This window comes from Rhinatrema bivittatum, chromosome 14 (genome assembly GCF_901001135.1).
Source record: "Rhinatrema bivittatum chromosome 14, aRhiBiv1.1, whole genome shotgun sequence".
Classification (NCBI taxonomy): domain Eukaryota; kingdom Metazoa; phylum Chordata; class Amphibia; order Gymnophiona; family Rhinatrematidae; genus Rhinatrema; species Rhinatrema bivittatum.
In genome coordinates this window covers 10685138-10710066 of record NC_042628.1, presented here as the reverse complement: position 1 = coordinate 10710066, position 24929 = coordinate 10685138, and the positions used below count along the sequence as shown (strand labels likewise).

At 43.8% G+C, this 24929-nt stretch overlaps 1 protein-coding gene across 3 annotated transcripts in view; it reads right to left on the bottom strand.

The window, feature by feature from the left end:
- CARD11 (caspase recruitment domain family member 11) overlaps positions 1-24929 on the bottom strand; it is a 77191-nt gene that overhangs the window by 23286 nt on the left and 28976 nt on the right. For 2 of the 3 annotated variants that reach the window (XM_029576815.1, XM_029576816.1), the window contains exons 3-15: positions 23840-23977; positions 21783-22108; positions 21106-21285; positions 19247-19399; positions 17873-17998; positions 15886-16083; positions 14884-15063; positions 13325-13376; positions 9580-9704; positions 8506-8609; positions 7686-7738; positions 4207-4339; positions 2077-2278 (exon numbers count right to left, since the gene is read on the bottom strand). In XM_029576815.1, coding sequence (XP_029432675.1) covers positions 2077-2278; positions 4207-4339; positions 7686-7738; positions 8506-8609; positions 9580-9704; positions 13325-13376; positions 14884-15063; positions 15886-16083; positions 17873-17998; positions 19247-19399; positions 21106-21285; positions 21783-22108; positions 23840-23977 — 1970 coding nt within the window. The remainder of the gene's footprint in view (positions 1-2076; positions 2279-4206; positions 4340-7685; positions 7739-8505; positions 8610-9579; positions 9705-13324; positions 13377-14883; positions 15064-15885; positions 16084-17872; positions 17999-19246; positions 19400-21105; positions 21286-21782; positions 22109-23839; positions 23978-24929) is intronic. The other variant, XM_029576817.1, reaches the window with a different exon arrangement.

Here is a 24929-nt window from a genome sequence, read left to right as displayed (position 1 = left end):
GTGTAATTGTGTGCAGGCAGATTTGGTGGGCTAATTTTCAAAGCAAATTTAACATGCAAAAGTTTGCTTTGAAAATTGGTGCAACATATTTTGCGGATTTGATTTCAAATGTAGGGGGACTGTTAGAAAATAACCCATCTTTAGCAAATATTGTTATTATTCTAATGAAAGGAAACCTCAGAGTAGGAAATAATCAATATATGAAGCCTGAGTTCTTTCCCTAGACAAAACAAAATGCTCACACGAGGTATCAAAATTAATAGACCCTCATAAATCTGATGCTAATTACGCATCCATTATTCTTGTGCTTTAAGAGCATCTCTAGGTGGGGGCAAGATGGCGGTGTGAAAATGGACATTGATACTGCTCCACATTTCTTCTTGAAATTTGTGGTTTTTCTTCAGCTACGCCATCCAAACGAAAGGCAAACTTCAGGTCTTCCGTCCAGATGTGCCCCTCTTACCTGGGCAGCAATGTTTGCCATCTTGGCTGTCCGGTTTGACGGTTCAGGTGGGGAATGTGGGCTCCATTGTGAACGCGGGTGAGGGAGAGTTCACCTTAAGTCCTCCAGATCTTGGGCTCCCACCCCCAGCTCAGAGACTCACGTTCCCCATCGCAATTCCGCGGTGCTATGGGGAATAACTGTGGTACTCAGCTTGGTGAAATAATATCCAAGATTTTGCTACAAAGACTGCCATCAAAAACGTTCAGACCTTCGTTTTCTCAGCTGTCTGAGTCTGCTCAATTGCCTAATGTCATTGAAAATTTGACGGATTTTGAGGGCTCTAGGGCTGAGATTATTGAGCGCCGTACACTGCTTGTTTCTTTTGTTTCTGAACAGGATGTGAGAGAGCTGATGAGAAGATTTTTCAGGAATATTTCTTCCTTAATTCCTGGACAAACGATTTGAGTTTTTCCCTGATTTTGCTCGCTCTACACAAGAGAGAAGAGAAGAGACTTTCTTGCTTTTAGGTCTCAGGCTCTCTTTTTTTTTTAGGATGCCCTCTGGGGTTCTTAGATATTCCTGTAAATGCGTTATCAGATACCGAAATGATCGTTTGGTGTTCTTCCTTCCTAAGCAGCTTCAGTCTTTCCTTAATTTCAGCAGTGTTCTAGCTTCTTTTTCTGGGAACCCATAGGTCTGGGTGCTGATCCTTGAGATGTATTACTGCTTGATTCTCATGCTAAGCCAGTTTCTTACTTCCGTATATTTCCTTTCCATCCCCTGTATTTTCTCCGCCCTCTTCTTTTATTGTTACTTTATTTGATGAATGGTTTGGAATTAAGTACATTTTCTGACTTTGTATTGCTTCTTGTGTGAAAAAATTGTATAATCATCCATCTTCTTTTTCCGTAAGTAAGTTGTATTCCTTCTTAAAATGTATGAAATTAATAAAGTAAAAAAAAAAGCAAAAAAGCATCTATATGTCTACTCATCCGTCTAGGTGTCAACATTTTTTATTATTCCTGTTGCATTTAAAATCCCCCCCAAGATAGCCATACAACTTACCTGTTTTGTTGAATTGCTGATGACGATTCACAGTATTGTTGAGAGAGGACCGGACACTGATTCGGCGTTTCGAGAAATCTCTCTGCTTCAGGGACTGAAATAAACAGGATATGCCTTTACGTTTGTTACAGCCCTTGAAGCAGAAAGATTTCTCGAAACGCGGAGTTACTGTCGGGTCCTGTCTCAACAATATTGTGTGTCTCGTCATCTGTAGTTCCACAAAAGAGATATGTTGCATGGCTATCTTGGACCGATTTTAAATTGAACAGAAAAAAAATATAAAAATTCTGACACAGAGACCGACGCTATAGATGCTTTTAAAGCACAAGAATAATGTGTGCATAATCAGCATCAGATTTATGACGGTCTAATAGATTTGACACTGCATGTGAGCATTTTGTTTCATCCAGGGAAGGATATTTTCATATTTCAAATATTATTATTCACCAGGATGGGGGTGGGGGTTCACATTTACAAAAGTCCACGTACGATGTGGAATTCATCAGAAATAAGAATGTAAAAGGAGAACCAGCAGGGCGGGAAAGTACATTTTGAGGAAGCCTTACCAATAAAAGCTGATGTCCTTCCCGCAGGCCTGCCTTCTCTGCCAGGGAACCCGCTTTAACGGAATTGATAAAAATTCCTCTCTCGTTGCCTCCCACCAGCGTGAATTCTGCGGCGAGTTTGTCTCCATTCAGTACGATGTGCTGTACAGGGTGGGAAGTGCTCCGAATGCGGCCAATGGATGTGACCGAGGGACGGAAAGGCCTGGGTCAATGAGAGCAAAGCCTTCTAAATCAATGCCTCCTCAAAAAGGGAGACTTGTTTTCTCGTCAACATGCATGGATGTTCTATTAGCAAACAGACGACGAAAGCCTTGGGGCTACATTTTCAACAGGAAGCCCAACTGCTAAGTTATGCATGGACTTTTAAGTCCACACAGAACAAGCATGTTTTTCAAACTCCTTATTTTGCATGCATAGATCGCAACTATGTTTCTGAAAGTTTACCCCATGATGTTTATAGATATTATTTTCCTGTATCTCTGGGATATTACAGTGCACTACTGACACCGGACTACACCACTTTGACTATAATTTGCATAACATCAAGATACAGTAGAGTTACCAGCATCTATTATTTCATACAATGCAGCATTCATGAGCCTTCAGCAGGGAGGCATGACAACATTTCTTTTGCTATATGACAGAAAACCTCTTGTGCACCTACAACACTGAGAAATGCCACAAAGTACCAAGCTTTCCCCAGGCTGTAGATGAAATAACAGAGATTGCTATAGCTCTGGAGTGGGAAAACTAGGGTCTGCAGGCCAGAATTGGCCCGTCACCACATTTTTTTTGTGGCCACCTACCTGTTTCCCCAAGCTCTATTATCTATGGCCCGCTGACGGCTGCACCCTGTGTCATCACTGATGGCCTGATGTTGCACACATCTGCATGTTATTTCAGGCTTTTGATGATGACATTGGGTTGGCAGAAGCAGAGGTAGTCATGCAGGAGAAGAAGAGAGAGAGTCAGCCACCATCGCTATGCAGCAGAAGGGGAGCTAACCACCAACTCATGGTAGAAAAGGCAGGGCTGAAGGAGGGAGGGAAGAAGGAAGGAAGCTTCAGGGGTACGAGGGGGTCTCCTGCGGTCTGGCCGGCATCAGAGGGCTACAATTCTACTTGGGTAACAGGCTGACCGAAGCTCCAAGGGGGGGGGGGGGGTCTGCCCCCTTCCCTTCCACTCCCTGACTGGAGCTCCAAATGAAAACTCCCTTCTGGGTCCTGGTGCAGGCGAAATCCACAAATGGGATCATGCATAAGAAAAGTTTGCTCATTCCTGCTACAGCTGATCCACTTCCATAGCCTGCAAACAAAATCATGCAGGCTTCAACTTCTGAATTCCTTCCCGGGCTGACGATCTAAAGCCAATCTATCCTAGGCTGCAGCTGTCCTACAACTGAAAACCTATCTCAGGCTGCAGGATTGTGCAAGGTTGTACAACTCCGAACTAAGGATGTGCTTACGTTTGAAACAAAATAGGAAATTACAACAACATTTCTTATTTTCTCTTGAAAAAAAAAATAGAAGCAAACCAAACGAATTTCGTTCGTTGCTGCTTCGTTTCATTTCCAGCCACCCAACCCCTGTCCAAAAAACTCACGCCAAAAGCATCCCGCCTCCCCAAGGCTTGCACATTCCTCCCTAGCCTCCTGGCCCCTCCTCTATATCATACCCCCATCCATGGATGAAAAGTGAGCAAAAGTGATCCCCAGTCACTCCTGTTCTGTTGGTGCCAAACTTCAAAACAGAGTTGGCCTTAGTTCGGCAGGTGCCATTTTGAATTTCTGCACTGGCAAACCAGAAGCAATTGGGGATTAGCGTGGGTGTCTGGGAAGGTGGGAGCGGTGGGGGATTCTTATGTTAAATGTTGGCAGTGTGGGGCAGGGCCCGGACGCAACATTTTTTTAATTTTCAATTCACTTGTTTGTTTTAATGAAACGAAACAAAAAAAAAAGAACATAAAAAGCAAAAAAATAAAAGCAAAAAAACCCCCCAAAACTTTCCATTGCACACCCCTACTGTGAACACCTTTTCTTGGCTGCAGGAAGGATAACAGCGCAGAGCTCTACACAGCTCAACCTGCTTAGCTCAGCTTTCCAAAAGTACGAATTCTGCATCCCTTAAATACCTTTCCAGAGAGAACTTCCTGAAAATGGAGTTGACCTGATCAAAGTCATAGCTGTCCAAGCTCTCAGACTGGTGAGAGGAAGAGGAGGAGTGCACTGATGGAGGGCCATAAGAGTACCTGTCGTGAAACTCGTCTGAAAAAATGACAGAAGAAAGAGAAATGCATTCATCCATTGCAAGTTGTACAGAACATTGAAAATAAAATTTAATAACAATAATTATTATAATAAATGAATGCCAACTGCAGAAGGGAGACAGCTTTTCATGACTTTTATTGACACAGCTATTATTAAGTGAGGGAACAGATCACCTGAGTTTGGCCTCACACTTCTATAAATTTCCAGCATCTCCAAGATTCAAGCAGCCAGAAGGTGAGGATTTAAAATCCAAGATTACAGTTGTATTTGTTAATTATGAAATGGTTGCTAGAGCTCATGCCTTGTGAGTGGCTGACAAAGGATCCAACTGATGTCGATAGGGTCTAAATATGCATACCCGAGAGGAGAGAAGAGGTACTGGGCAAATATTTCACAGGTATAAATGACGCACAAGAAGCAAGCCTTTTCCAGAGGAAAGGATGCTCTAGAAAAAGAGGTCACAGTATGAAGCTCCAGGGAGGTAGGACTCAGCAGCATTGTCAGAAAATATTTTTTCATGGAAAGGGAGTGATGGATGCATGGAACAGCTTCCCAGTGGAGGTGATGGAGACAAAAAAACCAAACAAAAAACCAGTAATGGAATTCAAGAAAGCATGGAATAAGCACAACTGATTGGAAGTGAGTGGAAAGTCAGAGATCAACTGGGCGTATGGCATTGCACCAAGAATGATATTGGACAGATTAAATGGGCCCTAGGATCTTTATCTGCTGTCATACTCTAGAACACAGTGTAACTGTCATATTCTAGAACACTGTCATATTCTAGAACACAGTGTAACTGTCATATTCTAGAACAGTGTACCTGTCATATTCTAGAACACTGTCATATTCTAGAACACAGTATAACAACTGAACTCAGATCCTTTCTCCTACCACTCTACATCCCCATCCGCAGGGCCCCCATTGTGTTTCCTGTGCTTTTCCTCCCTGGATATATTTTTTTTTAAACAAAACAGCTCCGTCAAAAGCATTCCCATCTCCTGCCCAGGGAGCAGAGTGAAATTGATGCGCATATATTTATATAGTGCTGTGGCCAGGATGCTTTACAACATTAAGGAAGTAGACTGAGCAGCACAAAACAAACACCAGTGGCATTAACCAATTGGGAGAGGGGAGGCTAACTAAGATGATTAAGGGACATCCAATTTGTAAAGATGGGTCTTTGGTTCCGAACAAAAGGTAAGAAGGGTTGGAAAGACTTGAATCCCAGGAGAGAATTTACTCCAAAGATAAAGAGCTGATTAAAAAAAAAGGCATGAAACAGTGAAGGCAGCTTATTTTGTAGAGAGACCCAGAAGAGGGTGAGATTGGAAATGCAGGGGACAGTGAGTGGAATGAGGTGAGGGCAGACAGGTAGGTAGATAACAGCTAAACCATTCAGATACGGAAAAGCACCGAGCAAGACGTTGAACTGGGTATGGTCCTATACTGGTGGCCAATGAAGGGAAGTCTAGTGGGGAGAGGCAGGAGGAAGGGAGAAGTGATTTGAAGAGCGGGAACATGAGAAAGTTTGGTAACCACTAATGTGGGAACCGGGAGCCCAACTGGAAAAGCCTATTACAGCAGCGAGGTCAAGGTGCAAGAAGTAACCAGAAAAGCAGCTGACAAACACTGGAAGAAAGAATGCTGTGAAGACCGCCCAAATGAAAATAAACAGCTAGGCCTTGAGCCTCTCCTGCCCCTGTTTCAGAATTTACCCCAAAAGTAGACTATTCATGACGGAATTTGCCACCTGGCAGGCGCGTCATGCTTTGATTTTCAGCTTGCCCCACAAAATGCCCAAGGTGTGCCGTCTTCCTGCTTAGATACGCACTTCACACAGAAAAAGTAACGACTGCAACACAGTACACACAAAACTCACGACTCTTTCCAACAATGGCTGCCACAGAAAACATATTTTATCACTCCCAGAACAGAGAGTGAAGGGGGCGACTAAAAATGGACCCTCATACTAGAATCTGATTGTGCTAATGTTCCTACTACGTATGCGCTAGATATCGAGAGCACTGCGCTTTTTCTGTTTCGGGGTCTCTCTTCAAAAACCGCAGGGACACATACTCTATCTGAGAAATATTCTGTGAAGAGTAAATGGGGTGAAATTTTAACTGACACCGTATACGGACAGCAACAAACATCTGAATTTATTTATTTATTTTAAGGTTTTCTATACCGGCATTCGCGATGGATATCACATCATGCCGGTTTACAGTTAACAAGTGGAGAAGGAACAAAATAATAATAAATAATAATAATAATAAACATTAAACAAGTGATGACAGAAGATTGCAGTTACAATAAAACAAGGGAGTTACACAACTTGGAACAGAGAGAGAAGCTAGGATTTTAAACATAGAGAACAGATATGCCAAATACGGCATTTGTAACATTAGTGGATTACCCTATTGAAGTGGAGTTAATTATTGCCATGTTGATGAAAAGTCTAGGCAAATTGGTTAATGGTGTATTAAGGTTCAGTTTAGGTCTGGAAAGGCTTTAATGAATAGCCACGTTTTAAGTCTTTTCCTAAAAGTAGGAAGGCATATATAATAACATGTATTATTCAACGGCAACTCTATTTTATATCAGCTCTGTGCTATATGCAACAGTCTGTCAGATTTTGTGCACACGGAGGAAATTACAGAAGAAAATTGCACAAGAAAAAAAAAAAATGGCAGTCCAAGAGGTAGAAAATAACACTTAGAAGAAAAGTGACAGGTTTAAACCTATAACCCCAAAAAATGTCAATCTTACACAATTCCGTGTTTGGTTTTTGGTGCAAGATTGCAAACCCAGGAGACCTTCTGCAAAGCAGGCCCTTATCAACCCTGCTAATTCACAAGTTGTCAAATGAAGAGCATTCTGTCCGTGACAGATCCCCGGTGAAGGGATTAGGTGCCAAGAGTCAGATCACCCCTTCAGTTAATCAGACTGCATTAGAAAAGGACTTCAAAGGCAAATCTGCTTTATACGTTAAACAGAATACGAGCAGTAATTGAGAAAAACAAATAAATGTGCACATCAAAACAGGATATGCACGCATCCACAAAATTGTGAAGCTGTGCTTGCTTCAGTGAAGCTCTCTTAACACAAACCGCGTGTGATCAGTATTTATGGAGTTTAATTTGGCATTCATTTGCTTTTACCTTTTTTTTTTTTTTCCCCCTTGGACTCGACCGTCCGGAGCTCTTCACCTTTCTTAACTGAGGGACCGTCTTCTATGCAATACATACCCAGAGGGAGCTCGCTGACAACGTCCACCTAAGCATGGCTGAGGTCAGCTGCAACAGGGTTAAAGCAGTCCCGGTTATCACGCCTCACTTACCATCGAGGTCCAGAGCATCACAGCCGAGATACTCGCTGTCCTCGTCGGTAATACTGGGAAGGAAAAGGAAAACCCGTCAAGGCAATTTTCCCTTTCAATTTCGGAAACCCTCTGGGAGGAAAAAAAAAGTAACTTTTGAGATCCCAAGGCAAGTCCTTAAACACCCAAGACAAATCGGAGAGAACAAGGCCAGAGGCTGGGAAGAGCTACGCTAGGCCGGGGCGGCAAGAAAGGATGTATCCAGGCCAGTCTGGATAGTTTGGGCAGCCCGAGGAGAAGTACCGTTTTGTGCCGAGGGTGGGTGGGAGGGCGCGGGAGAGATTAGTTTGGAAGAATAGCTATAAAACATAACAATGGGAGGTAGCGTTGACCTATTACTTGGACTCGTGCGGCTCTCTGCTAGAAAACCAGCGCAGGCAACTCATTATATTTTTTTTTTAAAGCTTTCATTAAAACAAAGTTATTTCTGGGGAAGCTCAATTGGTCTCAGATTCAAACTGTGTCGAAAGAGCAGATGCAGGGAGGGTGTCTCAGAGCAACTCCCTGTTTGCTTTCATGCATTTGTCAAACAAATCATCGGCCGGGAGTGGTACTTGGCTTTAATCTGAGAACCCAGCGCCCCCACGTCCCAGAGGATCGCGGACGGAGCAGTACCGCCGCCTAGCAGCTTCCGTGGAGGGGGGGTGGGGGGTGTCTCTCAGGTCACATGAGCCCTCCACCCCCCACCCCCCCATCGTGCACCACCCGCTCTTTCTGCTTTTGCAAACCGAAACCGGCTCCGCGGGCGCTCCAGGCCGCCGCGCTCCGTGCGCCGGGTTACCTGCGGGCAGGGATGTCCTCCTTGCAGCGCCGAACGATGGAGTCATTTCCTGGAGGTTCTGGGGCTGTTGAATTGATGCTGCACTTGCGACACCTTAGTGCTTGCTGAAAACAAAAAAAAACCATGTCTCAAAGGCGATGGTAAGGGAAATGTGGTCTACGGCTCACTGCCCGATTTCTTCCGCACATCCTCTCTTTCTTTTCCTGTCTAGCCCTTCGCGAAAGTGCCATCGGTCTCTCTTCCCTGTTTTTCCCTGCGCTGTCTTTCGCACACGGTGGCCGGGCAAGCGCCTTCTCCGAGGACCATCCCGAAAATGCCTTTTGATCAATCCACAGTTGCCCAAGGATGAGAACCGGGGGGCGTAAAATAGCAAAGCCAGATCTTCTGTTGGGCAGTGCAGAGAGTTAATGACAAGGATCAGACCAGGGTCTGAAAAACAAAATCGTAGATGACCATTTTGTAACTTAACTGGGCTGCTCAGGTTCCCCGCGTTAAAGCCCCCTGCGGCCAGCTGAGGGCTGGGATTGTATTTCTCTTTATGCGGTGGCTGGAAGAGCAGCAGGACCCTGAGATAACAGGATAGGATGGCCTAGTTTCTTGCAGCACTAAAATATCCTTCTTGCAAGATTAAGAGTGCTGGTGTAATATACGACCGCTTACTCAACAGCGCAGTCTGTAAAGGGACCTCCTGCCAGTTACCGTTGAGTCCCAAAAAAAAAAAAAGAATTTAAGTCCTCAAAATTGACAGCAGCCAGGCAGGTGGCCTGAAAGTAGGTCAGCATCGTGAAAGAGGTGCTGCGCCGCTTTAACTAGTTAGAAGATGGATATTTATATTTACATTGAACCTCCAGGCATAAATATAGGGGCCGAGAAAGATTAAGAAAAACAAGTTGAGCGGTAAAATACAGAGAAATTCACTGACCTGCTGAAGGTCACAGAGTAAGAGTCAAGGTTGGATTTAAAGACGCATCTGTACGTTTCAGAGTCCTTTGTACGACTGGACCACACCAGGCCGGGGGTGAAATTTGCGTGGTTGCTAAGTGTAAAGAATGAGGTGACCTCAAGACTACTTACAATTTTGGTGACTTCGGAACTACTCATGGAATTCAACGAGTTATTGATGGACATAGTGTTAGAGGAGTTGGTGTCAGTGCGGCCGCTGTTGGCATCTCCGTCATCTTCATCGTGCCCCTTGACAGCTGCGCTCGGGAACAAGAGGAAAACACGAACACAAGAAGACAGAGAATCAAACGGAGGGAGAGAAACAGAGAGGGGGGGGGGGGGGGGGAGAAAAAGGAAGCAGAGGGGAAAAAGTGGCAGACAAATGCACAAGCACATACACAGGCGAACGCACCCCCCAAGCGATAGAGACAGACACGGGGAGGGTGATTTTCCAAAAGCCCGCATACTCCAGAGTCTGCGGCTACTTTTAAACCCACTGACGTTAGCCATAATTATCAAAGCTGATTTATGCAAGGGTGTGTGTATAACTGGCGCCAACATATATGCACAAAGTTACACTGTCTGCGTGCAGGCTTCTGAAAAGCAAAAGTATGTGCAGAGGTTCTGTGCTGGCCACCCCCCTGCCAACACCTCCTTGTACTGCAAGCAGAAGAGGGTTACTAAAAGGTGAACCGGTAGATGTGGTGTATTTGGATTTTCAGAAGGCGTTTGACGAACTCCCTCATGAGAGGCTTCTACGAAAACTAAAAAGTCATGGGATAGGAGGCGATGTCCGTTCGTGGATTACAAACTGGTTAAAAGACAGGAAACAGAGAGTAGGATTAAATGGTCAATTTTCTCAGTGGAAAAGGGTAAACAGTGGAGTGCCTCAGGGATGTGTACTTGGACCGGTGCTTTTCAATATATTTATAAATGATCTGGAAAGGAATATGACGAGTGAGGTAATCAGACTTGCAGATGATACTAAATTATTCAGAGTAGTTAAATCACAAGCAGATTATGATACATTACAGGAGGACCTTGCAAGACTGGAAGATTGGGCATCCAAATGGCAGATGAAATTTAATGTGGACAAGTGCAAGGCAATGCATATAAGGAAAATAACCCTTGCTGTAGTCACACGATGTTAGGTTTCATATTAGGAGCTACCACCCAGGTAAAAAGATCTAGGCATCATAGTGGATAACACATTGAAATCGTCGGCTCAGTGTGCTGCGGCAGTCAAAAAAGCAAACAGAATGTTAGGAATTATTAGGAAGGGAATGGTTAATAAAACGGAAAATATCATAATGCCTCTATATCGCTCCATGGTGAGACTGCACCTTGAATACTGTGTACAGTTCTGGTCACCGCATCTCAAAAAAGATATAGTTGCGATGGAGAAGGTAAAGAGAAGGATGAACAAAATAATAAAGGCATGGAACAACTTCCCTATGAATCAAGGCTAAAGAGGTTAAGACTGTTCAGCTTGAAGAAGAGATGGCTGAGGTGGGATATGATAGTAGTCTATAAAACCATGAAAGGACTTGAACAGGTAAATATTAATTGGTTATTTACTCTTTCAGATAATACAAGGACTGGGGGAGAGGCACTCCATGAAGTTACCAAGTAGCTCATTTAAAACAAACTGGAGAAGATTCTTTTTCACTCAATGCACAATTAACCTCTGGAATTCATTGCCAGAGGATGTGGTTAAGGCAGTCACTGTAGCTGGGTTTAAAAAAAGGTTTGGATATGTTCCCGGGGGAGAAGTCCATAAACTGCTATCAATCAGATTAACTTAGGAAATAGTCACTGCGATTTTTTTGTTTGTTTTGTTTCTTTAAAACAAAAAGCAACAAGCAATATTTAAAAAAATGAAACAAAAAAAAAAACAAAACATCGCCCAATCCTACAAAAAGGCCTCCTAATCTCATGCACTTCTCCCCGTTTCCCTCCCAGCCTCTCCTGAACCCTCTTACCATGATGATATTCTTCACAGGGCAGGAATGATTTCCGTCTGTACTGCATTTAAAAATGGCACTGGGGGCATGAAGCCAGTGGCATTTTTAATTTCTTCTGTACAAAATGGTGCCAGTCTGCTGCATGGCAAAATTAACAATAGCGCTGGCAGGCCAAGGCAGGCTGATGCTATTGATAATTTTGCCGTACAATATGGCGCTAGGCAGGCCAGGCCCGGGCTAGGGCCATTTTGTACAGAAGAAATGAAATATGACCTCAGCTTCTGTCTGCTGGTGCCATTTTCAACTGCAGTACCGACAAGGCAGGAGCGACCCCATGACGACTATCAACATGGTGAGAGGGTACGGGGTATAGGAGAATCAGGAGCAGGGCCCGGGAGTGATTTTTTTTTTTTTGGTAGCATACTGTTATGACCCCAGTGCTGATATGAATCAGGCAATAGGTATGTGTGTGACGTCATTTGTAACAATCTTCTGACAAGACCGCTCCCTAGAGAACCGAAGAACCGCAATGTACAAAGCATAATTCACAAATCAGTGCCTGAAAATATATTTTTCTGTTTTATGCAACATAAGTGCTCCTAGCAGCCAGCAGCAGTACTTTGGAAAACAGTGCACAGTATTTGGTGGGTACAGTTTTCTTCTGATAATTCATTTGTAAGTCAAATTGCTGCCAGTGGCTGTTAATCATTATAAAAGATCAACATGAAAAGAAATAATAGAAAAGGAAAGATAATTTGCCTACAGCCACATATGACTGCAAATAAAAAAATTCATGCACGGGGCTTGAGGTTTAATGCTATTGTTCTTTTGCATTGTGGACAAATGTTTTAGTGTGCAGGACGAGACCATCACTGAAGTTCCACTTATGACCCAAATATAATATTTCAGGTCCTAAGTGTAGAAATCTCCCGTGTTAATCATCTTTACGCGTTCACCATTATCCTGCCCCGTTAGCTGGCTTCTTATCATGAGAGAGAAAAAGTCAAAAGCTAAAGACAGAGATAAAGGGAAGCGTGAGAGAGGCGATGAGAAACTGATGTGGAGATAAAACCCCAAGATTCACTGCACACGACCTCATCAGAGAACCACAAAGTTTATTTAATAAGGAGTTATTTGAAAGGTACTGTGAGGAACATCTATAGGGGGCAGATGTTACTAACCTTCCTCTCATGGAAAGGCAGAGTACAACCTTCCTCTCATGGAAAGGCAGAGTACATCTATTTTTTTTTTATAAGCCTGGCAAAAAAAAAAAAAAGGTTATTTTTAAATAGAAGCAAAGAGGGTCATTTTCAAAGGCATTTTCGTGGGTGAAAATGTCCTTTACCTGTGGAGATGGCTTGTTTTAAAATTGGCCCGCCCACTATGCGGGTAAACTCACATGCGTACATGTGTAAGCTTACGCAAAGCGAGCAAACAGCGGCATTCCCGAAGGCAAAGTTGACGAGGGGTTTGGACTCGCGTGCAAACATTTGCATTTTCAAAGAGTACTCGCCTACATTTCCTCAAAAAATCAATTCTGTGACAAATTAGCAAGAGTATATTGTGTATGGGTAATTTTGGTGGGGGTAGCCTGTACTGGACTAAGAGCTCTATTGGGAAGCTGCAGAATAGATAAGATGTCTCAATAAATAAATAAAGAACCTGCTGTGAAAACTAACTTATGCACGTATTGGCCAACTTTCCTAGGTGAGCTGTTACAAAATTCCCACTAAAAGATAAATAAGTGGCAATTTCTTCATCCATGTCCTAACCCTCACAGCTCACCTTATTTCCTCATTTTATGGTTTCTGTTTGGGTTTTATGTGCAACAGTAGTAAATCGGGATTTATTCTAGATAGAGAGACATAAGCGAGAATCAGGCAGAGCGCAGGCATATAAATATTCTCTTTAACCTTGAAAATCTGCAGCTTTGGTACCACCAATGGGAGATTTTGATCTTGAAAGCTGAAAGAAACAGTGTAGGAATGGAATCAGTAAAATATATAAACCATTTATATTAACAAAACGATGACAGATTGTGTAGATTTTCTCTAAACTGTAACGCACGTGGCTTCTGGAGAAGCCTGGGTTGCTGTTCTAGGAAGCATCTGCTTGAGTCATTCTTGAAAAGGTCTCTCTACTGGAACCCAAGGATTTTCGTCTCGTAAAGTGACTTTTACTGGATAAGAGCCACCATCAACATTTAACCATAATCCTGGTGTGAGTGAGTCCTCTCTTGCACAGAAGGGAATGGGAGTTAATGTCATTTCCCACTCCAGTTTTGCTCTGTTGTAAGAGACAGCACACACTTTTGTATTTGTTATTGGGCACGCTTTTGTACTGTTTCTAATCTATTTGGTTTTATTCGATTTCCATTTAGTTCCTTGCTCTTCGGTGACTGTTGTCACCATTAAGTTTTCTATTGTAGAGTGGCAATGACCAGACCCTACCTCAGTACCTCCTGCTGGGAGGATGAGACACATTGCCCCTTCTAGGAACAGCTGAAGTGGTTCTGTAACAAGCTCAACCCTTGCGCCCTTCCAGGGGCCCATGCTCATTTCAATCATATTCAAACTTCCCGCTTGAGATCCTCACCAAATATGGAACTTTTCCAGTAGTAGTTGACCATGTCCTTATCAGCTGTGGCTAGGGATGGCTCTTGTTCTGAGAGCTCATGAGACGCACAGCTTTAAGCAGAAGGTGTCATTTTAGTCATTTTAGACCCCAAACTGAATTTTGAAGAACACATTAATATGAAGTCCAGGAATGCTTGATGTGCTCTCTCTTTTTGTTTCAGTCTATTAAACCATTTCTTACAAGTTCTCAGCTGATGGTTTTATCAAGGCTAATATTACTTCAACTCTTTGCTACTGGGCCTTCCTGTCCATTCTCTTTGCAGTGAGTAAAAAATGACTCAGTTGGCTTGATTTCTGACTCTGGTTCCAGGAATCATATTTCTTCTTTCTTGGCCAGTCTCCACTGCCTCCCTATTACCTTCAGGGCTAGATTTAAGGTCTGATTTGTAAAGCTGTGCATAGTTTGGGTCCAAGTTACTTACAGAGGATAGACTGTGACCTTATGTTCCAGCCCGTAGTTTGAGATCCAAGAGTGATGCTCGTTTATGCATACCTCTTCTGAAAGATTAGAAGCTCCAGAGTCTTCATGTGCAGCCCCATTTTTAAGGAATTCCCTTCCTTCTGAGCCCTGTCTTGAAAATAATTTGCTGAGGTTTCGTAAAACCTTGATTCCTTTTTGCTCAGGCTTTCCATGATTTTTGCTGTTGTGCTGCCTCTTTTGATTTTATTGTTTTATTTGATTGATGTGGTTAGTAATAACTGTTGACTTATTTTTATTTGTGTTCAGTTTGGATGCTGCTATTTTATTTCTATCTTTTCATTGTTGTACATCACTTGGATCTTTTTGTCAAGCAATCCATTAAGTTTGAATAACTCCATCCATACATAACTCTCACCTGGAGGCCTTTCAGGTTGACTCTCCTCTTCTGGCAGTGCTGACCTAGAAGGAAGAATTCACTGTTTTCTGGTGACTCCTCAGAGGTGGATGAGTCCTCGGCCTCTGGCCCATTGGCCTTAGGACCAGGTCCTCCAAAGGTCTGAGAGATAATGGTTATGGGCAGGTTCCTGGGCAAACTCTGTAAATGATAAAGGAATGCAGAAGCTCAGGTTTCTTTGACTGATCTTTTGTGTATAAAGTTCTCTCGAATGCTGGTTTTATCACTGATCGATAGGATTGTCATAATATATGTGTTGTGTTCTTTGATTTTCTGTACTAGATGTGAACTTCACTGTGTGGAGTTCTTTTATTGCTTAAAATATATCCTTGTTAGACTTGCCCAAGGGCATATGATTCCCAACAAAGTAAAAAAAGAGAAAATAAATAATGGGCATTGCAAGTTTCATATTGTGTACAAAACCAGCTATAATCTCTTTCTCCTTCATGAATGTATTTCACTTTTTTTTGGTTTTTCATTTCTGGGACTTAGACCTTCCTCCCCCACAAAATGAAGCCACCTGGGACCTGATTAACGGAATCATTGCTCTTATCGCAATTATCTTCTGAACAATTAATGTTACCTTTTTCATCCCAATTATTTCTCTACAAGTTTGTCACATTCCTCACGGTGCCTTTAGGCCAAAACCTGTAACTTTTTCTAGCTCATTAGTACAAAATGCCGAGAAATTTGATCAGCAGTGTCCATACGTACTAAAGCATTTCAGTTTAACGATACAGTGCAAAAACAAATTAGAGAAAATTACTCTGGGTGATTATTCTGGGTGATCAGCTGGACAGCTTGAAATAGGAGCCCAGTTTGGACTTTTAAGTACACAAGCAGTGGTGGGTAATGAGGAATGTTCTAAACACACAACAGAGACAGAAGCCATTACAAACAGAGAGATAAACCTGGAAGGCACCTCCTTTTCCCGCCGTCACACACTCCCTCCCGTGCGCTCACCTGGTCGAGACAGGCGTTGTCCTTGGAGAGCCGTCTGAGCTTGCAATCCAGGTTGACGATACGGGCCTCTTTCCTCAGCATCTCAATCCTCAGCTCGTCATTCCTTTCCTCCAGCTCCCGAATCTGCTTTCTGTACTTGTCTTTGTCAATCAGGCACTGCGAGTACTGGGTCTGCGCCTCGTCCCGAGACCGGAATGCCTGCGGGAAAACAAAAAGAAGGGGGAAAAATCCCGCCACCTCACTCATGGGGATGCCAGAAAAAAAAAAAGCGCTATTACCTCTCAAGCTCCTGTAAGGATTCACGGAGGGCGGGAAGAGTTTGTAACGAACAGTGACATTTCAGGATAATTTGCAATTCATCAGCATTCTTTCACCCTTTTCAGGTCACATGCAACCATAACAACAATCATTCTGAGGCTTGTTCAAGAGCTGAGCAGTAGCCTCCGCGCATCCACCTCGGCAAACGCGGTTGAGCAGATGGTGTAGTGGACCTGCCCCACGGGCAAAGGCTGCAGGTCTCATCCTTGGACAGAGCGAGTAATACAAAAACACGTCTTCCCCCTCTGCAGCCCATCCGACGGCACCCAAACGTATTCTATCGAATGGCAGATGCCTCTCATGAACCCATTCCTTAGACTTGAGAGGGGCCTTATTTTTCAAACAATAAAACCTTAATTTTCTGTTCTGGGTGTTCCTGTTGTCAGGTGCCAAAAATCATTGATTAATCAGAGTTCACAGGTTCTAGACAGCAACATAACAGCGGCAACATCAAGAGAGCGCACTTTCTCCAACGGCTTCCTAAGTCAAAACATCTGCACCTCTCTTTGCTTTTTCTTCTCTACTACAGTGACTAAAAATTAACCCTTTTCCCTAAAAACGAGGTGGTATTCAGTATTTCTTCCTGAGTAAGGGAGTTGGGCCCAGGTAACCTGGCCTTGCCAGGGAGTCTAATCAGGCAATCCCAGAGGCATTCATGTCCTTGCTGGACACTGGCCAGCTGGGCGGCAGAGAAGAAGAGATCCCCTCACCCTGGCTTTCCTCCGGTTTTATGCCGAAGGCACCTCCAAAGGCTCCAGATCCCAGTGAGTATACGCACTTATATCAAAAGAAGGCAAACTCCCCCTCGTGGCTCTTTCTTTGTCCATTAGAACACCCCCTTAAAGAGATATACAAACCCCCATAATAAACCTCTGCAATAATGCACATCACCCGTAACCCAAAAGTAGAGACTAAGTGACATCCTTTAGGATTGCTTTCAGAGCAAATTTCTAATAGCAAGCATCTGATTTAGGACCTGCATCACACGTAACCCCAATATCATCACATTAGTTCCTCGATGTCCCCTTAATTTAATTATGAATCACTATCATCCAATATCAGTAAGCTTCTATTTCACATCAATTTCTTCTAGGATTTGGCTTTTCATATTGTCTAAAACATTCATTTGCCTTGGATTGAATCCTTTATGATTCTTCGGTTTCTTTTCTCTTGTGCTGGTACGCAAAGCAGTTACGGCAAAGCCTACACTGGCTAAGTCCATGAATAGAAACTAAAAGTTTATTTCTCCACCAATGCACGCCAGCCTTACACAGAAAATGCTGCAAGTGCTAGAAAGCTGACCACTTTGCCACAGTGGAACCTTGGTTTCTAGGCTCTGTAGCACCTGAAACAGCAATGACAAAGCTGAACGTGTTCAGACTTCATGGCCGAGTCTCTTTGTCATACTTTACTTTACATATGTTATTTCGTTTTATCGGTTCGATGTAAAACGCCTTCCCAGGCGCCAATTTCAGTTACACTGTAAACCGATGTGATATCCCTGATGAACGTCGGTATATAAAAATTTTAAATAAATAAATAAATAAATAAATAACATGGGCATAACAGACTACAATGTGACAAAGGTCTACATGAGATGCACAGCTTTTCTCTTGGGCTGTGTGCTTGGAAGCTGCCATTTCTTTATACTGAGCGTGCTGTGAGGTACCTGGTCTCGCTCCTTCTCCACCTCCTCTAACTGAATCATGATGGTGGTCATACGGTGCTTGTACATTTCACAGTCTTTCACCAGCGTTGAGCACTTCAGCTCCAGGTCTTCCTTCTCCTCCAGGTACTGAAATAGATAAGTTTCCCATCACTGAATGCTCTGATAACTCCGTCTCAATTGCTGCAAGAAAACCCAAACTTGCATTCTTGAAGGCACCGGAACTACTGCCGTCGCCCTATTGTGAGAGAAAGATTTCATCTGAGAAATCCCAGCTGGCACTGACAAGGCACTGCTGAAGGAAGCCCTCGGCACTCTGATTCTTGCAAAACCTGCATTGACAGATCATGGCACTGCCTGAACAACAACTGATACTCAAGGCTTTTGTTTCAGGTCAGGTGTCCTCAGACCTCTGATGAGAAGGGCCACATTGAACATCTCACATCGCCAAGAGAGCTGTGTCGGTGGTGGAGGGCCCTTGGAGGATTTGATGAGCGGTGCAGGGGGGTCCTTGCTTGGTGGTTTTAGGGAAGCAAGAGGCAGGGTTCCCAGGGGTGTGGCAGAGAGACCGTCATCATCATATTTCCATCATACCTCCAGGAACCCTGCCTTTTTCTCCCTTCCCCGATATCCTTTCCCTTGCCTCCTCTCCTTCCTCTACCTCTGCCACCATCACTGCCCACTTCTCCGGCACTTTGCCCCCAGTCTCCCCTGGCATCTGCCTCCCTCCCTCCCCCCAGTACCTTCCCTCCTGCTTCCCTAGCCTCTGCTCCCTCCCTCCCTCTCCCATCCCCAGCATTCAGACCCCGCCTCTCCTGCCTCCACCCTATCCCCAGAATCTGGCCCGTCAGCGACGGTGGCAGCAGGAAGAGTGGCTCTGCCACTGCCGAGATGTCACCCGCTCTGACACGGACTCCCGACACCGCAAGTGTGTCCTCTCCTGCTGCTGATCTCATACTAGCCTACAGTTTTTGAACATGCATGCAGCTCTGGTGGTCAATGTCAGAGTGGCGGGTGGGGGCAGGGAGGGCTGCAGTAGGCTGAATATTGGGGACCCCTGCTCCAGGTGACAGAGTACTGCTGCAAATGATCTCATTCTGTTGGAGTCATAGATGGTGCTCACTGGCAGGGAACTCAGGACATTCCTGCTCATTCAGTGTGGACAGTTTGCATTGCCAAGTCACTGTTTTGAAGACTCCCACTATGATGGAGTCTTGAATTAGTTTAGGGGGGGAATTTCTCCGAGCAGAAATCGCACTGACGCAAGATCCGTAAACTAAATTTCTCTGAGCATCAGCAGCATTATTACTTCATCCCCCTTGCATGGTATCAGCAAAACTCTCTCAAGGCAGTGAGAGAGCTGCCTCCTTCTCTCACCTTGTCTCTCAGTTCTTCCACTTGTCGGATCTCCTCCTGCAAATTAAAAATCCTGTTCACCAGTTCATGGCGGTCCTCTAGCGCCTCCTGGCGATCATGTTCCAGGATGTCCAAGATGGCTTTGTCTGAGTCTGGCAGACTGCGCTTCCCTGCCTGTGTCAGTATAGAGGAGAGGAGTGGGAGAGATGGGGGGGTGAGGAGGTAAGGTTGCGTTTCATTATGGGAAACACATTTTTTTAAAAAAGCTGATATTGAATAAAATAGGTCTCACTGTTGATTCTGCAGCAGTTCTAAGGGAAGTAGGAAAGATTCAGATCAATGAACCCAAAACCCAGCCCTGGGAACTTCTTAAAGAAGAAGCAGCTTAATATGACCCCTCTCCTTCCCATTTTCCTGTTTTAAGACCTTGTAAGGGACAGGAGGACCACGAGTTGCCACAGAAAGAAAAGGTCTGTGCTGGGTGGCTTTCATCTGAGAATTTACTACGGTGAAGTTTTATTCCCTAAATCATTTATTCTACAGCACATGAGAACTGAGCACTGGGAAAGATCTCCTTGCGTAAGGGATGGTGAGACATAGAACAGCAAACAACACATACAAGTTATATGAAACATGGCCAAAAGCCAATGAAACAAGAAAAGTAGGATAAGTAACATAATGGATCCAGAAAGGGTCTGAGTTATATTTACACAGAGATAAGGAATATGGGGGGAATTTTAAACACGTTGCCTGCGCTAAAAGGCCCTCAACTGTCTGGGGTGCGCGAGCGGCATGTATTTTAAAAGCCACTAATTGCATGCGTATATGCACGTGCTCGCACAAAAAAAAAAAGGCGGAGCATGGACATTCCAGGGCAGGGCCAATAGTTACGTGCATAAATCCGTATTTTAAAACCGGCGGCTTGTAGGCCGTGTGCATTTACTGCTGCTCCTTATGAAGTCGCTTTTTAGGCCTAACATGACAGGGTGAGGGGTCTGGGTCAACTGGGGGGGGGGGGGGGGGGAGTGCAGGCTGAAGAACCAGAGGGATCCGGATGACCTTGAGACAGAAGGGGCAAACTGGTGGACTGAGTGGTAAAACCGGGGATGTCCTTCGTGCGAGCCTGTTTTAAAATCCGCTTGCCTGCCTGCGTTAAAGCCGACAAAGTCTTAAGGAAGATAAGCAAGGTATGTTTGCTCGAGTAACGGCTTAAAATAAGGAGCACAGGCACACGTAGCGGGCGTATTTTAAACCCTTATGCGTGCATGATTTGAAATTACAGTGTATGTCTGCTCGTGCCCATACACGCTTGTTTTAAAGTTATCGTCCCAGTCAGCAGATAAGAACCAAGTGGCCTCTGGAGTCTGTCCATGTCTACCTGCCATACAGCGCTGTCACAGATCTCTTTCCTTTCAGCACGAAGGTCCCTTAGTATCGATCCCATGCACGCTTGAATTCTGGCAAGCATGCATGGGACAGACAGAATTCGAAGAAAACACCCGTCACCTTTTTGTACCTGGATTTCAAGCTCATAGACTTGAGAAATGACATTTTTTATTTCTTTTCTTGGTACAAGCAACAGCTTTTTAAAGATGCTCAGCTTAGGGCCAGTACTTAATCTGAAATAATTTGTAGAACTTGGAGGCACAGTGTTTCTCTGTATTGACCCTGTGTAAACTTGTACTAGGAGCAGCCTTTTCCCTTTGCTTCAAGAAGACTTAAGTTGCTATAAAGAATGCCATCTGAATGAATCAGTACTTTAACGTACTTTGGGGGCTATGACATGCAAGCTGCACAAGTTCCTTTCCTAGCTGCACTCCTGACTGATACTGGGACGCTCGTTAGTACTTTCGGGTGAGATCTTGCTTTCCTCCACTCACCTGAATGATGGACTGCAGCTCCTGGATTTTAGTCTTCATCACTTCGTTCTCCCGCTCCAGTTCTAGCACCTGTTCCTTTCTTGGCCGGTTCTCGATATCATTCTTCAGTTTGAGGGACTGGTTTCGCTCCAGCTTGCATTCTTCCTCTACCTTATTCAGCCAGTGCTTCAGCTGGTCAATCTGGAGACACCCACAAACAGGTGACAGAGCGACACGCAGATACACACTGAGAAAAGCAACCAACGCTTGCGACACAAGACAAATGCCATCATCACTCTATTACTTTGCAAAGAACGGACACATATGGAGCATTATATTATCAAATCATGTACTACTGGTACTTTTGACAAAAGGTGTGAGGACGCAGTGCATACAACTAGATCTCCAGCTATACTGGTGTCTTAAATTTGGCACCTCAAGTATATGTCAAACCATTTTAAACCAACATCAAACTTCCCTCTGAAACAAACCATTTCCCATCCAATAACATCCCACTCAACTTCCTCTCTGCCCCTATTCTTCAGCAAAGCAGCCTATTAGAAAAGTCAGCTTGGTAACATTCAATGACCCCAGTTCAAATATTCTGCTGTGGACCACCATGTATCTATTAGAACCTCACAGCTCCTAGGGTTTCTCTGCCTTTACTCAATAAGCACTTCTAGTTCATTCTGTATTACCTCCAGCTGCAGGTCTCGGCTTCTCATGACAGCCATGTTCTTCTCCTCACTCAGCTGGGCATATCTCATGGCTAGGTTATAGTTGTCATCTTTCACTTTGATCAGTTCATCATTGTAGTTGTTCCTCTCTTCCTTCATCTTATTGTACCGCTCTTGGAAGGTCGTTAGCTCCACACTGATGAGCTTTAGCTGCTTTCTCTCATCCTCCAGCTGGCGTGACTTGGCCAGGAGATCGCACCTCTGAGCATCCTTTGTCTTCATCTGCTGCTGTAGCTTAATCACTTCATTCATAAGGAACTGCGTTAAACCCTCATGCCCTTCCTCCACTGAAACCAAGAGAGCACCCAAGGATCAACAACAGGGTTTCAAAACACTGAAGCAAGTTAGCGCTACTGCTCATAGGCAACACACAATTGGTTCCACTCCATAAATGTGTAACTGCATGCCATAAAGAGTGAAAATCCATGATGGAAGGAACCAGTGGTTTATCTAGATTAAGAATCCAAAAAAAGTCACTATTAGGGATGGTAGAAGAGACACTTCATATTATTGTCACCAGTTTCACATTCAAAAAGAATCACGGCCCTTGATGGATCAACTCCACACCAGAATATACCAAGTACCATCTAAAACACGCGAAGAGCCTGATTCATCAAGGCCTTTTGTCAAAGACACAACATGGCAGAAAAACCTAAGAGGTGAATTTTTGAAGGGTTTAGTCATCTATATCAGCTCCTTTGAAAATTGACTAGGGCTGAGTTCCCAAGTTTAGGAACCTATTTCACCAGCTACCTAAATTTAGGTGCCCAAAAAATGGGACTGGAAAAACGTTAAGCACCTAAATTTAGGCCAGTTCATTCCAGACCTAAGCTTAGGAACCAAAGTTCTGCTGAAAATACTCCTAAATTTAGGGGCCTAAATGAAGCACAAAGGATTTTTTGAAAATTGACAGATACAGGTCAATTTTGAAAGGATCTACCCGGCTATGTCAAGACTTAGCTGGCTAGATAAAGCCTTTAATAATTGTCCGGGCTAACCAGCTAAATTTTAGGGTGTGCACAGACTTTTCTTTTTTAATTATTATTTCCTTTTGTTTATTATTTTTTTAAATTTGGTTTCTTGCTCGTTTCCTTTCGTTTCTAAAGAAAAAAATAAATGAAATTAAAAAATGAAAAAAAAAAATCTGAGAGGAACCTCTCCCCCGTAAAAATATCAGGTTTGCAGGAAAAGAACCACCCCCTACTCTTGGGCCCTTCCTCAATCCTCCCCCCCCCCCCCCCACCTAACCCCCAAGTCCAGTTTACCCTTCTGTGCAGCAGGAGCGATCCCTGGTCAGGCCTGCCCTGCAGCTGCAGCTATTGCAAATAGCGCTGGCGAACAGAGGACAGCGCCATTGCACATTTTTTTCCATATAATGGCGGATTAAAAAAACAACAACAAATTTCTGTATTTCCTGCCTGCAGTATAGCTGCTGATGCATAGTTTTACAGGAGCCTTCTGTAAGATAATGGACTATTATCTCCTCCTTTACCCATGAGGGTTTTTTTTTAAATTTTTTTTTAATTCTGTTCTCTTTTACTTTACTTACACAAGCCTCACATGTGCATTCGTAAGGCCTGTTACCCAGGAAGGGAATAAAAAAAAAAGTTACTACTTCTCGCATCCTGAAGTTTTACCAATCTTGTTTGCCCGCGCATGTAAAGCGGTAAATTAGACTGAATTTTTTTTAGTGGGATGTGGCAGCTACAATAAAACACTACATGTGTCTGAAACAGCAATTTAAGAAAGATTTAGCTCCTCAGGGAGAAACACGGATGAGGTGTGTAATTTTCAGATTCTAAGTGAGCGGATGAGCTTCTCCGTGGACATCTAACGTAAAGACAGGCTGTGAAAACAGCCTTAATGCATACAGAACTGCTCCATGTGCTCAGTACAAAATGCAGCAATATATGGACAGCTAAAGAGTAACATGACTTTCCTCTAGCTGTAGGATAGCAATCAGATTGGCAGGCAGGATGTACTTTTGGGTTCGTTCATGGGAGGAGGAACGTACTCACCCACAATAGTGGAGAACCTTCGTGTTGGCTCTTTCCCTGTCACCAGCTTGTACAGCTCTGGGTAGTAGAACTCTAGGCTCTCCAAGAACACCACATAGCCCCTCTGGCCCTTGGTGTGAAGAATGTCCAGCAGCCGACCTGAGAAAATACAAAAAAAAAAACAAAACCACAGCAGAGTGAAAGGAATAAATGAGCAGACCAGCAGAAACGTGAAAGCAATATTCCAGCTGTCAGCCCTGACCTAGAACGAGCTCTCCACAGCTCGCTGAACAGTCAAAGACAAAAGATGGTGCCTCCATGAGCTGCATAACCAAAAGCCTAGAATGCACCGCAGCTGGGCTTATGTTTGGGTGCACTGCAGGAGGCTCTTTTTTGGCAAGGACACCCCTTGGTAGGGAGGGTGGTAGGCAAATCACATAACCGGGAGGTAAGCTGCTAAGGTCTCCTCAAGGATCTCTTTACGAGGAGGCTCAGAGGAAAGCAAGATAGGAAAGGACAGTTATTGGTTTCCTGAGCAAAAATAATTGCACTTTAGTGACTTTTTTGCATTGAACTTGAGTACTTTAATGCAAAAGGTTCTTAATCTTTACAAGAGTGTGTTAAAATGAACACACCAACCGCAAACAGGCACAGTTCAGCTCTGGAAGAGGCATGACGGATTTTCCTATTCTTTCCAGTGTGCTTTATAGAAATGTGATTATTTGCTTGATTGAATTCCCCCAAATGTATAGAATATAACCAGTTTATCCTCAGAAAGAAACTGAGATTATTATACAAGTTCATTATGAAGTGACAAAATATTCAAAGACAGCTGAGTGCCTGGCCTAGGCATCAAGTTAGGAGAATATTCAACCACACTTTAGCACCTACGTTTTGGGCTGAAAATTAGCCATGTGCATCAAGATTTTGCTTTTACTTCATGCCGTTTTGTGGGCTTCTTTTTAGGTTTCATTAGTGGTGTGCACTAATGGGGAACAGCAAACACTAATGGCAAATAGTGTGCGCTAAAGCAAAATTTGCAAAAAAAACTAAATTTTTTCAAATGTTCCTTCATTTCGCTTCAACAAATGAAATGCAACAAAAAAGGCAA